The 16,034-nt window shown below is 33.0% G+C and overlaps 1 protein-coding gene across 1 annotated transcript; it reads left to right on the top strand.

The window, feature by feature from the left end:
- Positions 1 to 2,198: 2,198 nt before the first annotated feature.
- On the top strand, positions 2,199 to 15,799 carry LOC132714049 (cAMP-dependent protein kinase regulatory subunit-like; the record flags this gene model as incomplete). Its single annotated transcript, XM_060696780.1, is given in 7 exon segments — positions 2,199 to 2,245; positions 6,558 to 6,656; positions 7,862 to 7,921; positions 10,847 to 10,907; positions 11,489 to 11,610; positions 14,589 to 14,670; positions 15,512 to 15,799. Coding segments are annotated over 7 exon segments (644 nt in total), but the record flags the coding sequence as incomplete, so codon positions are not given.
- Between the last annotated feature and the right edge of the window lie 235 nt (positions 15,800 to 16,034).

Raw genomic sequence — 16,034 nt, 5'->3', positions numbered from 1 at the left:
AGTGGTGGGTTTTGTCCACTCTATAAAGTTTAGTGGGTGGGGTTTTGTCCACTCTATAAAATTTTTGAGTGATGGGGTTTCAACTGGTGGGGTTTTGTCCGTCTTCCATTACTAAGCAATACCAAGCAAGTTCCTTGCTCAAGGGAACAATGACTTGCCCCAGACAGTGTTTGAACACAAGCAACTAGCAATTGGCATAGGGGTTTAACCACTCAGCCTTGCTACCACTAAATATATAGACAGATGTTCAGTGTGGTCTATTATAGTTCTATACAGGATGACAATGGTCTTTTATTATTACTGCTAGAACTTACTGGGTAAATACCCTGCAAAGTATGTAGAGCTGGTAATCTAAAATATAAAAAAGTGAATGAAAGCTTTAAATTTGTTGTGTGTTATACATATGATGTGACTTGTATATGAAGTAATTTCCCTAGCCTGATAAGAACAATGAAAATGCATTAAATGCAAGCACTGACTTTTGTTTGCCAAGATTTGCTATGGTGTTTCTTCCATGCCAACACTGTAATTAACTAAGATGCCATATCTGTACTGTACTAAGTCTTGTAGACATAATTCAGTACATAATGTAATGTATTTTGTCTGCTGATGAATGCACACACGCCACAGATATGTTTTCTCATCCGGGTTCATAGGCTAAATGTTACTATTTTAAAACTTATGTCAAATTGAGTTTTTAAAGGTGATTGATTTATTTAATATTTCCCCATGAGTAAGCATATCCATTATTAAGCCATAATTCCAGTGTTAAAGTCAATCAATAGTTAATTCTTGCCATCATCATTATTGCTGAAAGCAGATTTTAACAGTTACTTGTTAATGATGTTCTTTTGCCAGGAGAAAAAAAGGTAAAAATAATTAAGAGTTTGCTTAGATTGCCTTATTCATGGAAAATTGTAATTAAGTTTCAACCTGTGATCATTCCAGAAGATAGAGACAGGTTAAATAAGGCGAGTTAACCACTAACCTGATTAATTTGTGAAATGGATTTGCCCAGCTTTGAATTTAGAACAGTCCATTACAAAGTTTGTTGTTTAAGGTATTTAAATATCAAAGTAGACAAATTTAGGTACCTGAACGGAATAAAGCTTGGTCAGGTGGCATGGATTTGCAGGCTGGACTGGCTAGGCTAGGGCTAATCAATTGCAGTTTCAGCTGTTTGAAATATCACAATGTCATAAAAAGGCTTCTCAATGGTCCAATGATTTGAAATACTAGCCATATAAAGACTTTCAAAAATATAAAAAAATATTTTAATTTACCAGGTTTCAGTGAGTAAAGTGATGGAAGAATGATTGTTATCTTTCCTCTTATATCAAATTGTCATTTGTCAGTTGATGTGTACTGATTTACCAGTTTTCATTAATTTTATTGTCTAGGGAGATTTATACTCTACAAAAACAAGTATGATGTGTATAAAGTCCTATAAATTTTCATTTTAATCAAACCATTATATATCAGATCATTTAAGATATAGTAGATCAATATGTTGGCTATTTGGAACTGTTTAGTATATTGACCAAAATATACCTACAGATACACACATATAAAAGTTCTTAAGAAGTTAAGAGTTCAAAACTCAGTGTAACATTATACTTAAAATCAAAGGTTACTTGCAAAAGGACAATATTTAATGGAGTTTCTATTAAAATTTTGTCAGATCAAATCACCTTACAACAATATCTGTGGTTTGTAAGATAAGAATATTCATTGACAGCATTATTATAGACTGAATTATAATCAAAGTGTTGGGCCTATAGGAATATAAATTTACATTTAACGACTATAATGCAGTACATGGTGTATATGTGGTTAATATGACAATTTAATCACAATGAAAACAATATTTATTGATGATGATGCTTGTTAATACAAGGTTACTTTCTTTTTCATCACAACAAAATAGAGGTTTAATTTGTTTATTTGTTTTTATCAAGTAATCTATTTTAAGAGAAATTGTGACATACAAGCCTGACACTGTGACATAAGTTTAGAGAACTTAATTTAAGAGGACACTTTACAACAAAGTTTCTGTTAACCCTTGATTTATTGATGTTTTTGGTTTCGTTTTGTTTTTTGTTAATCATAAAAGCTCACATTTACAAGGCAACCTGACAAGTTATACTGAAATAAACTTGTTAATTGTTGTTGTTAATTGTTGTTGTTGTTATTTTCAGGTGATGAAGGAGACAACTTTTATGTCATAGATCAAGGTGAAGTAGATGTAAGTAAACTTACATAAAACTTTATTAATTTATACATGTTTAGTTCTGTCTCATTGATTTTGACATAACTATGCACTTATTTGAATTTCCAAAAACCTGCTTTAGGCAGTATGTTATCTCATATACCGTAATAATTCTATTTAGCGCCCATCCTCTAATAGACGCCCACCCCCCATATTTTGGACAAAAAACGGCCATTTTTCAGCCCAAAGTTGAAAAATTAACTGCCCCTTTTAAACGCCCATCCCCCGATTTGAGTACAATTGAGCTTACCTTTACAATTCAAGTTTTCCTTATTTCCGTTTTTCACGTAGGAAACGAAACTTCCTTTTTCTTGTCTTTTTTTCGTAAAGTTTATATGTACACGGTATTTCAATGCCACCACCTTTTACAAAAGTTCCTTTTGATGACGAACAAGTATTTCGGCACTGATTTCTACAATAAGTCCATCTTTGAATAATTTTGTAAGAGGCTGACATAATCCCTCCGGTATATGTCCAACAAGAGATCCATTATTTTTTACGATAATTGCGCTATCACTATGTTCATTTTCTGGTTCCAAATTACACTGAAGTATAGTTCCGACTGGGCTTTATGCATGTATATTTGTAAACATGATATCCCTTAATAACAGATTTTATAGACACAAGCATAGGTGTTGCCATAATTCAATGTGTTTTGTGTATAAGATATATATACATGTATAAAAAATAACCATTCCGAGATGCCAAAACTCACGCGCCTATTTCATTACGTCAGCAAGGTCAATGTGCGTGGTTCAATGTATTGGGGCCCAACATGGGAGATTAGTTCTGATTAAAATTATTTTGAACAATAGACGATTGTCTTTTTATATCAAAATCCCGCATCAATCCCTTAAGGAACATATATGCTTGTGTCAGTAAAATCGGTCAGAACTATTCTTACTTTTTTTAACAATTAGATCTATATTGGCGGGTAAAAAATGCATAATGATCGGACTCAAAATATTCCATTGACTTTTTGAATTGTATAGAACATCCCAGATTACAGAGTTAATTGGTAACCTTACATAAATATTTCGTTGGGAAAAATCATAATATTTTTGCAGTAAAAATGCGCGAGGCTCATTTTTTATTCCCGTGCTCGGAAACCGGACTCTACATGCACGGTATTAAAGTGCGGAAAAGAACAGACTTTAGCCGGTACGTTACGATACCGAAATCGACTTTAGCGTTGTCTGCAATTATAAATCAACATCCGCTCTCAATTTGGATTCGTTATGAGGGGCGAGTGGATTTATAAAGCCTTGCTTAGAAAATAAGTTTGTCTTATGAAGATGCGTCTCCAATTAACGCCCATCCCCAACTTTCGAAAAGTCTATGATTCTAATAAAAGCCCGGGCGCTAAATAGAATTATTACGGTAAGTTATTCTTGTGTTGTTTTTAAGCTAAAATAAAACAAGTACCCAAGATAAGACTGACTAATATTAAACTGGCATAGTCAAACAGAGCCATGTTTGGCATGCAGTTATAAGGTTTCTTTTGGACTATTTTACTTTGAAATCAGTATGGGTTACAAGTAACAAGTCTGATTTATGAATTGCCAATAGTAATCAATCTGTAAAAATCTGGGACATCTTCAAATTTGGTGTTTACTGTATAAACGTATACAATATTGTGTTCAAGTTTAATAATCAATATTATAGACCTATGAAGTTAAGAGTTAGGGCCTGTAAAATGTTATTATAATAACTCAACAAAACAGCTAGGACGTTTTATCAGGGGTCTCTTGATCAATTTCTACTATTAAACATGCCAATAAAACGGTTGTTGCACTCTTTATTTTAGAAACCAGCTGTTAAATTAGTAACTTGTTAATAATTGAAATATTTTATGACACAGTTATGTTTTGAACTTGATTTTATGTGAAATAAACTGTTATTTTACTGCTGTCATTGTTTTAATTGACTGAACATGCTAATTGTCATGTTGCATTTGGAGTAAGCCAGTAGATTCTATGCAAAATGTTATAAATACTATGCACAGCTTTCATCAGTCAATGTTTATAAAAAGCAAGAAAATTTTGAGCTCAAGTTGTAAGTAAGTTAGTAAGTACTTTATTTAATGAGACTAACACATTTGGTTTCCTAATCTTCAATGTGGGCCTCAGTTGAGCTATTCTATTTCCTTTTTTGCAAAACATCAACTTGAGCTGAAATATCATTGCATGTGAGAATATCGTAATAGCTTCAATTGATTAATTGTATTAACTTTCACAAGCATCCAGACTTATCAATACTTTACCAGGCTGATTGTAACATATAACCATGGCAGTGATTGTAAAATTCAATTACTTGGGTTATACCCGAGAGATTCTTGTCAAAGATATCCAAGATTTCATTAAGCATATTGAAAGTTTATACATCACTACAATGAGGTGCAATCACCATTTGCCAGCAAATAAAACATCCAATCTAATGATTTTAATATCTTTATTGACCTTGTGAGCTTGATTCCAAGGAAAAGTCTTTAGAAAAATTGTTTCAAATGCAAAAAGTAAAGTAAACATTCTCTAATCTTTCATAAATAAACTCTCATGAAATCTTAAATAAACAAACTCTTATGAAATCTTGAATGAACAAACTCTTATGTCATCTTGAATGAACAAACTCTTATGTCATCTTGAATGAACAAACTCTTATGTCATCTCGAATGAACAAACTCTTATGTCATCTCGAATGAACAAACTCTTATGTCATCTCGAATGAACAAACTCTTATGTCATCTAGAATTCTCGAATGAACAAACTCTTATGTCATCTCGAATGAACAAACTCTTATGTCATCTCGAATGAACAAACTCTTATGTCATCTCCAATGAACAAACTCTTATGTCATCTCGAATGAACAAACTCTTATGTCATCTCCAATGAACAAACTCTTATGAACAAATGTATGAAATCCCAAATGAACAGTCTTTTTTTTCTAAAGGGAATGCTTGATTGTGAAGCAGCCATTAAAGTACAGTTTATTATTGATAATAAATATACATTTGAGTGTGAAATGGTTAGCCTGTTGAACTGGTAATCTAAGGAATGCTGGTTGTGTGTGTTCAAACCATGTCAAGGGCAAGCCGTTGTTTCCATGAGCAAGATACTTTACTCTCATTGCCCAGTACATGTTTGTTCCAGGAAATGTATTAAAGAGTGCTATAATAAGCTAATAACTTCAAACACAATCGAACTAAATTTGTGTAAACTAAATGTACATGATAATATTAAGTGTTGGAATGCTACTCATATGCCACTCAGTATAAGGCCAATATCATAAAAGTTATTAAGTCATGCCCATAAAATGGCTGATAAAACCCACAGAATTTGTTCAGTCCTACAATAAAATGAGCTGAATAAAAGTTGATGGCAAATCACTCATAAAAATAGGTTTCTATCTTTGCCAGATTGATATCAAACTATGGCAGGAAATAAGAAAGAGATTGCAGGGGGGTGTATTGATTAGTTAGCTACGCTGGACTAATGTAATGTATTAGATTCCTGGTCACAGGAAGTTATATGAAATATCAGAAACGTGTTTTTTTTGCATTGTTATGATTCTTGATATTTAAGATTTGCAGAATATTTTTAGGAAATGCAAAGAAAAAAAAAAAACAACAGTAAAATTTATCTAAAAAAAAAAAAAAATTGTAGTGTAAAATGGGGCCCTTTCATGGCTTTATTAGTTAGAGTACCTAGATATAACTGAAAAGTAAGTGAATATTAAATGGTATTCACAATGTCTTTATAAAGAAATAGTTTAGTCATAACGAAGGTAATGGTGTGAAACAGGTACAGTTATTATTTTACATATAAAATCCAACATTGAATGAATGATACAGAGGTTTATATCACCGCAGTTTTTATGATTATTTTATGCATCTCAAAAATAAATGAAAATCAGCAGAATACTGCTGCTAGACATTTTTAATTAGCAATAAAATGTATAAGATTCTGTTATTTGATCATTAAGAATCTAATGCATAGATCTAGCATTTTGTTTGTCTCTACTAAGTACTTTATAACTATATGATGTCAGAAAGATTGGAGTCAACAAGCAGTGTCAGACCTTGTTGTAATACATTGATTTTAGCTGCAATAAAATTACTATTTGCAGAGTTATAGCCCTTTGATACACTATTGAACATTGGAAAATAATATGCCTTGTAATGTGGCAGCTATTGTTGTATGTTTATACTAAGTCTTTTTCTTGATTAATTGATATTTTGTTCATTTTACTTTTTTTGATGGTTGATTTCTGATTGATTGTTTTTTTCCAGGTATTTGTTAATAACGAGCATGTTACAACTATTGGTGAAGGAGGTAGTTTCGGAGAGTTGGCACTCATCTATGGTACACCTAGAGCAGCCACTGTAAAGGTGAGCAACATAGTCTGTCCTATACCAGTAAATCTGATAAAATTATGAGACGATGTGCAGAGCACAATAATTGAAATGCTACCATAAGGTCAAGGTCACACTTACAGGTCTAGTGTTAGAAAGTCTACATTTTGTGTCTGTCTTTAACATTTAAACAGCTGCAACGTTTTTATGATAACTTGGCAGAATTGATCACCATTATGACACCATTGGCAGAGCACAATAATCAAGTCACAACCCTGAAGAGTCAAAGGTCCTATGTAAAAACATTATTTTTCATGTCTGCTCTATAACTTATTGACAATTTAACTTGGCACAAATGATCCCCACCATGACACAATGTGCAGAGATCAACATCCAGGTTGCTACCCCCAAGGTCAAGGTTATATGTTCTCCATAACTTTTTAACTTTATGGAACATTTTACATAACTTGGCAAAAATAATCACCATGACTATGTGCTTAGGTTATGCATGGCCATGGTTGGTAAACTTAGGTCAAGAAGTACACATCATGTTCACTGCGGAAGGGGATTTAGCTGTCCTTCAGACTGCCTTGTTTTTAAATTGAGTTTGTTATTACTTTGTTTGTTGTAAAATTGTTTATTTTCATGGGCATGATTCTTATAACTAAATAATGAAAGATATGCTATGTATAATGTTAGTGGCATTTGAACTTTTGAAATTTTTTAAATTTTCTACAAAAACAAACATTTTTAATTGGTGTTTAGAACTTTGACAATATACTTGCCTGTCAAGTTAAATCATTTAATATCTTTTAACTTTAGCAAGGTTGACCTATACTTAATGAGTAAATGTATTGAAGAGAAAAAGATTCCTCAGTGTTGCATTGATATATTTGTCATGTACACAATTGTTTGTGCCTGCTTAGAGAACAATTTTGAGAGAACAATTCCTGTGTAAAACTTAGAACACTTTGTTACAGTCATTAATGTATTTTATTGTTAAAAGCACTTTATTTAAGATGTTTAATGATTCCATAAAACTTTATTTTAAATTGACGTCAATCATTTAGTGAGAGTTACCTGCTGAAACATTAAACACTGAGATTAAATATAAGATGTACTTTACTACAGGTAAATGTTGAAATACTTTAACATGCAATGATATCGGAGGACCATTATGTAGACATTATTTCATGCAGTACAGCATCACCATTTATTTATTCTGTGCATTTATTTAACAGGCTAAAGGAGATTGCAAGTTATGGGGTATCGACAGAGACAGTTATCGCAGAATTCTTATGGTACGTATTGGTACATTAAATTTTGTTCAGTTGTTCACAAAGTAGTAAATGGAGGTATGCTGTATGTCCTAATAAGTTCTTTTTATTTGCTTTTTTACTCAGATCAAGATTTTTTTTTAGATTTACAACTGTAAGGTGGAACACTTGCTTTATGGACTTATTGTGAATTTATGACTTAAAACTAAATTAAACAAAAAAAGTTTTTTGCAAACATGGAGCTATAATAGCTATATATCTATATATCTTCAATCAGTCCTGTTGTTTTTATTGAATTGAATTTTAAGACATGCCTATTACACAGATAAGATCAGTAAAATATTGGCCACAAGGACCTTGTAATTGGCCTAAAATACTTTTTCTCCTTTCTTTAATAGTGATTATAATTAGTTAAACCCATTCACATATCATTAAGATATTGACCCATTTACGTATCATTAAGATATTGACCCATTCACATATCATTAAGGCATTGACCCATTCACATATCATTAAGATATTGACCCATTCACATATCATTAAGATATTGACCCATTCACATATCATTAAGATATTGACCCATTTACATATCATTAAGATATTGACATATTTACATATCATTAAGGCATTGACCCATTTACATTACATTAAGATATTGACCCATTTACATATCATTAGGATATTGACCCATTCACATATCATTAAGATATTGACATATTTACATATCATTAAGACATTGACCCATTGACATATTAAGACTTTGACCCACTTACATATCATAAAGATATTGACCCATTTACATATCATTAAGATATTGATCTATTTACATATCATTAAGATATTGACCCATTCACATATCATTAAGATATTGACCCATTTACGTATCATTAAGATATTGACCCATTTACATATCATTAAGATATTGACCCATTCACATATCATTAAGATATTGACCCATTCACATATCATTAAGATATTGACCCATTACGTATCATTAAGATATTGACCCATTCACATATCATTAAGGCATTGACCCATTTACATATCATTAAGATATTGACCCATTCACATATCATTAAGATATTGACCCATTCACATATCATTAAGATATTGACCCATTACGTATCATTAAGATATTGACCCATTCACATATCATTAAGATATTGACCCATTTACGTATCATTAAGACATTGACCCACTTACATATCATAAAGATATTGACCCATTCACATATCATATCATTAAGATATTGATCCATTTACCTATCATTAAGATATTGACCCTGCCTGCCCTGGAACGATGGCTGAACTGTGCTCATGTAGCTTATTGCCGTGATCCAGACTGAAAACTACCAACACCATCACCACTGTTATTTGTATGCATGACATTTTGGCTTTGATACATTAATTTAAGTGTATCCCGCATGATTCAATTAATTGAACACACTAGAAATAAAGTACGACTTTTATGTGAACATTAAAACATACTGGTTATAACGTTCTAGGGAAATCTTATACAGGAATCAGGAATGTTTAGATTTCCTGGGAATAATTTTAACAGGTTTGGCAGGAGAAACAGCAATCTTGGATATTTGAATATTCTCTGATGTTTGTACATAAATAAATCAAAGATCAATAAAATCCTGGCCTTTTGTTATATAAAATTGTCTATGTTTATAAGAACAAAGTGTTACATTAGATTGTCTGTGTTTACAAGAATTGAGAATAATATCTTGTGAAGATAAGTGATGATTTTTTCACATCCCGATTTATAGTGCTGTGGTTGTTTTAAAAGTGTATAAATTGACAGATAAAACATGTCCCATATTCAAAATGATACAAGAGAACAGTGCTGATCGATTCTTCTGTCTAGAAATCTTATATAACTCTGACAAATACAGTTTGTGTTTTAACTTATCCATATAAATCATGTCTAGACACCTTTGCAGTAATCTTTTCGGATTGTTTGTACTCTTGTTTGTTCAATACATACAATGTAAAAGCTCATCAATTATCAGACAATCTGACCAATGTTAATAATATAGAAAAACTGCTGCAATATTACAACAATTGTTTCAGTAATATTAGTATTATTTATAAAGGAAGGTTATCTCTTTATTGTCAAAATTATAAAAAAAGCAACAATGCTGATGAAGAGAAAACCTTTACTGCATATTATACACCAGTAAATAGTGGGGAAATGAGCAGAAGATTTTCCTCGGTCTCGTCCGGTCAATGAAATTGTTTTGTGTTTTGGCATCAAAATAATGGAAGGTATGCCAAACTTGCTGTGTGAATTAGCTAGGGATTTTATGTTCTGACTGTCCTTGGAGTGCAGCTTTGATGGTTAAAATTTCAAATGTGTTGTATCTAAGACTAATTGTGCTGATGTAATAGTATCTATCTATTACAAGTGAAGTGTTCACCCTTTGCTCTGCTTAATCAATCAATCAGCCTAAGCCACCAGTATAGAGCCAGGCTAACCTCTGCCTCCATGCAGTCAGACCAATCTCCTTACTAATCGTATCTCAATATTTGATTTACAAATAATTTATTTTAATTCAATTGTGTAGGAAGCCATAAGCTTATAGACACACTTTTGCATTCCCTACCTGGAACCAACCGGTACTGAGCAATGAGTGAAAAGTTTCTTGCTCAAGGAAACAATGACGCACTTCTAATGGGGTTTGAACCCACGCAGCTTGCAGCCTTGCAATTATTAGATAAATAGTCCCAATGCCATTTCTGCTGAATATTTGTACTTTTATATTGAAATCCTTTAAACTTTAAATGAACTGTTCCAAATACAAAGTGGATCAAATCTTATAATTTTAGTAATTTGGTGATTCAGGTTGAGACTTTTGAAGAAGAGGCTGCACATTTAGTTATTAATTCACTAAGCATACTAATCTATAAAGTGTTATAACAAAAAATATGTTTATTTTTATAGGGCAGCACTATCAGAAAGAGGAAGATGTATGAAGAATTCCTTACTAAAGTCTCAATATTAGGTATGTATGTACATGTATGAATTATAAAATATGTGTGAATTGTAGGCTGTTGTATTTTACTACAAAAAGATTGTTTTAAACTTTTGAGTGCTATTTTCTCCATCATGAAGGATCTGTAAAAGCAAACACTTTCCTGAGAATATTTTTTAATTAAGGTTTAGAATATAATGTCCTAGCAGACGTATGACCTAATTGAATTAGTTCAATTTGATTAATTATGAAATAGTTTGGTCTGTTTACTTACCACGATACTTGTTTTGGCAATTAATTTGCACAAATTTGGTCTTCCTGCAGTATTTTCTCATTCTTACCTTACTGGATACAAACATTGATTTGGGATAACTCAAAAAACCTTTATACCAAGTCTACCAAAAGTTGTCCCCCTTATGATATCAAATAGTTACAGCTAGGGTAACAAGTAGTATAATCCTAATGTGTTTTACAATATTTATTCACAAAATTTAATTTCTTTTCTTTTTTACTTCTGACGTTTTCCAGTCTAATACAGTATTTAGGAGAATTATAAGTAAAATACAGTTGCCATAGCAATTGAATTTTTATATTATTTTGGATGATTTCAGAGAATCTTGACAAATGGGAGAGATTGACTGTTGCTGATGCTTTAGAACCTGTCCAGTTTGAGGATGGTCAGGAGATTGTACGACAGGGTGAACCTGGCGATGATTTCTTTATAATACTCGAGGTGTGTTATTTAGAGGATATTACATCCTAATTAAAATTTCATGTGGACTTTAACAAATCCAAGTGAAGAAAAGTATTATTTAGTGAGGCTGTAGCAAGCTTAATTAAATTTTTGGGTGGGTTTGATTCAAGTTCAAAGAAAAACTATGCTCATCTGTGAGTAAAATTTTTTAATTGCAGAAACTTACTAAAATCTATGAAATTATTCCCTATAACCAGTCAAGCAAAGTTGATCCTTTGTTGAAAAGAGCTGCAATTTTTTTTTTAATGACGCTATATATTCATATAGTGTCCACCTATATTGAGTAGAGTTTAAAACATAACATATCTACTCTACTTATGTGAATGTTTTTAGCTCACCTGTCACAAAGTGACAGGGTGAGCTTTTGTGATCGCTTTTCGTCCGGCGTCCGTCCGTCCGGCGTCCGTCCGTAAACTTTTGCTTCAAATGACATCTTCTCATAAACTACCAAGCCAATTTCATCCAAACTTCACAGGAATGTTCCTTTTGTGGTCACCTTTAAAAATTGTTCAAAGAATTTAATTCCATGCAGAACTCTGGTTGCCATGGCAACCGAAAGAAAAAACTTTAAATATCTTCTTTTAAAAAACCCAAAGAGCTAGAGCTTAGATATTTGGCATGAAACATCTTCTAGTAAGTGTCTACCAAGTTTGTTAAAAAAAAGGCCTGGGGTCAAAATTGGCCCCGCCCCAGGGGGTCATTGATTTTCCCTATATACATATAGTAAAAACTTAAAAATTCTTCTTTTAAAGAACCCATGGATCTAGAGCTAAGATATTTAGCATGAAACATCATCTAGTAAGTGTCTACCAAGTTTGTTCAAATAAAAGCCCTGGGGTCAAAATTGGCCCCGCCCCAGGGGGTCATTGATTTTCCCTATATGCATATAGTAAAAACTTAAAAAATCTTCTTTTAAAGAACCCATAGAGCTAGAGCTAAGATATCTAGCATGAAACATCTCATAATAAGTGTCTACCAAGTTTGTTCAAATAAAAGCCCTTGGGTCAAAATTGGCCCCGCCCCAGGGGGTCATTGATTTTCCCTATATGCATATAGTAAAAACTTAAAAAAATCTTCTTTTAAAGAACCCAAAGAGCTAGAGCTAAGATATTTAGCATGAAACATGTTCTAATGGGTGTCTACAAAGAATGTTCAAATAAAAGCCCTGGGGTCAAAATTGGCCCCGCCCCGGGGGTCATTGATTTTCCCAATATGCATATAGTAAAAACTTAAAAAATCTTCTTTTAAAGAACCCATAGAGCTAGAGCTAAGATATTTAGCATGAAACATCTTCTAATAAGTGTCTACCAAGTTTGTTCAAATAAAAGCCCTGGGGTCAAAATTGGCCCCGCCCCAGGGGGTCATTGATTTTCCCTATATGCATATAGTAAAAACTTAAAAAATCTTCTTTTAAAGAACCCATAGAGCTAGAGCTAAGATATTTAGCATGAAACATCTTCTAATAAGTGTCTACCAAGTTTGTTCAAATAAAAGCCCTGGGGTCAAAATTGGCCCCGCCCCAGGGGGTCATTAATTTTCTCTAAATGCATATAGTAAAAACTTAAAAAATCTTCTTTTAAAGAACCCAAAGAGCTAGAGCTAAGATATTTAGCATTAAACATGTGCTAATGGGTGTCTACAAAGTTTGTTCAAGTAAAAGCCCTGGGGTCAAAATTGGCCCGGCCCGGGGGTCATTGATTTTCCTTATATGTGTATAGCAAAAACTTAAAAAATCTTCTTTGAAAAAACCCAAATAGCTAGAGTTTAGATATTAAGCATGAAACATCTTCTAGTGAGTGTCTACAAAGTTTGTTCAAATAAAAGCCCTGGGGTCAAAATTGGCCCCGCCCTGGGGGTCATTGATTTTCCTTATATGTGTATGGCAAAAACTTAAAAATCTTCTTTGAAAAAACCCAAATAGCTAGAGTTTAGATATTAAGCATGAAACATCTTCTAGTAAGTGTCTACAAAGTTTGTTCAAATAACAGCCCTGGGGCTAAAACTGGCCCCGCCCCAGAGGTGTCATTGTTTTTAACTATATGTGTATAGTAAAAACTTAAAAAATCTTCTTTTAAAAATCCCAATGAGCTAGAGGTTAGATTGCAGGAAACATCTTTTTGTGGGTGTCTACCAAGTTTGTTCAAATAAAAGCCCTTGGGTTAAAATTGGCCCTGCCAAAGGGGGTGGGGAGGTCATTGTTTTTCATTATATGTGTGTAGTAAAAACTTAACATCATGAAACATCTTCTAATGAGTGTCTTCCAAGTTTGTTCAAATAAAAGCCCTGGGGTTTAAACTAGCCCCGCTCTGGGGGCCTAAATACAGGTGAGCGACCTCAGGGCCATCATGGCCCTCTTGTTTATTCATACATAACAATGTTTTCAAATATCTCCATAACTACTGAAGGGTTTGTGCCTTTTTTTGAACAATTTTGTGCATTTTATAATAATAAAGCAGTTATTAACTCGATAAAACATCTCAATAACAAGCCTTTGTACCTTTTCGGACAATTTTATGTATTCATATAGGTAAGCATTATTATACTCGATGAAATACACTTGTGACAACTTTTCGAATAGTCGAGCGTTACCGTCCTCCGACAGTTCTTGTTAATGTATGAAATAATTTTGTTACTATTGGTCATGAATTAAAACTAGGGTGTCATGTTAAGCAAACAGTAACTGACCAAACCAGTTAAAATGAATAATGTTGATGTGTTGTATTCCCCATTTTCCTCTTATATTGATAACGAGTTGTACAAGGTCATGTTTAATGTACTTTGAGGTTGCTTTACTATCTCTCTCCAGTAATCTTAACTTGTCTTTCCTTAAATGTATTTTTATGTAAAATTAGTACCCATTTAGGAAAAACATAGTCCATTTACATTTTATGATATGATTTTTGAAAGAATTTCAATTATACTATTGGCATTATGTTTCAAATGATGTAACATTTCAGGGTTCTGCTGCAGTATTACAGAGGCGATCAGATAATGAGGAACCTGTAGAGGTCGGCAGACTTGGAACTTCAGACTATTTCGGTTTGTATAGTTTACTGTAATATCTGATGTAGTGTAAACTGTGCTACCTTAATAATGTAGGGATGGCAAAATCAACTGCCTGTATTGCCCAGGTTGTCCTATAGCCTGTACCGACAGGTGGATATTTTCAAGAATTTACTGTATCAATATAAAAGGGACAAGTTAAAAAAAAGGCTTCGGATAAAAACAGACAAGTTAGTCAAAATCAGATTTTGTCGGCCCAGTATTGTATAAGTTAGTTTTAGAGAGATGTCTTTATGTCACAGCAAGCAAAGAATAGAGTTTTATAGCATTGACTCTTCAATAAAAAATATGGCAGAGAAGAAACATTGATAGGATATTCCAGCAAGTCCTAGGATATTTATATTTGTATATATCTGACTAGTTCTTGAGATATAGATGTGGGGTCTAGTACCTCTGTTATAATATACTGATATTCATACAGGCTGAGGTACTTCAGTTTTGATAATGTTTCAAGATGTCACGAGCTGTCACAAACTGTTAACTAGGTAACCTTTGTGTGAAAACATACAGGATGACAGTAATGTGATTAATACCTTTGTATCTGATTTAGTTAATACTCTTTAACTCCTGATTCAGAAATCTGGGGAGTTATAGTTGATTACTTGCAAAAAGAAATCGAGAGATAAATACTATGTCACTCGCAGAGAAATTGTTTATTCCTGGTAAGTTAACCAGGAAAGCCAATCGAGTGATGTGTTAAAATTGGTATAAATACCAGATGAAACAAACAAAACAGACTTTGTTAATCATGTAATGTACTCACTGACCTTATTTTATTTAAGTTTATTATATATGATGTATTATTTTATTATTTCAGGAGAGATCGCTCTATTGCTCGACAGACCTCGTGCTGCCACAGTTATTTCTCGCGGGCCTCTTAAATGTGTTAAGCTTGATCGTAGTAGATTTGAAAGAGTTCTCGGCCCTTGTGGAGACATTCTTAAACGAAATATATCTCAATACAACAGTTACGTGTCATTATCCGTGTAATAGTGACATATTGACACAATATTTTAGACATTTGAGCAGCGTTACGACAAAACCAACGTAGTGTGTTTGCGACCAGCATGGATCCAGACCAGCCTGCGCATCCGCGCAGTCTGACCAGGATCCATGCTGTTCGCTTACCAACCCTATTACAAGTAGAGAAACTAATAGTGAACAGCATGGATCCTGATCAGACTTCGCAGATGCCCAGGCTGGTCTGGATCCATGCTGGCCGCAAACACACTATGTTGGTTTTGTCATGACGCAGGTCAATTTTTATATTGTCCTCAACTATTAGCAATAAATTTACATAAAAGAGCCTCATCTCCAAGGACTATATTTAAGGAATAAGG

Source organism: Ruditapes philippinarum, unplaced genomic scaffold, assembly GCF_026571515.1.
Source record: "Ruditapes philippinarum isolate M1 unplaced genomic scaffold, ASM2657151v2 ctg710_1_1_1_1, whole genome shotgun sequence".
NCBI classification, from domain to species: domain Eukaryota; kingdom Metazoa; phylum Mollusca; class Bivalvia; order Venerida; family Veneridae; genus Ruditapes; species Ruditapes philippinarum.
This window is presented reverse-complemented; position numbering and strand designations above follow the sequence as displayed.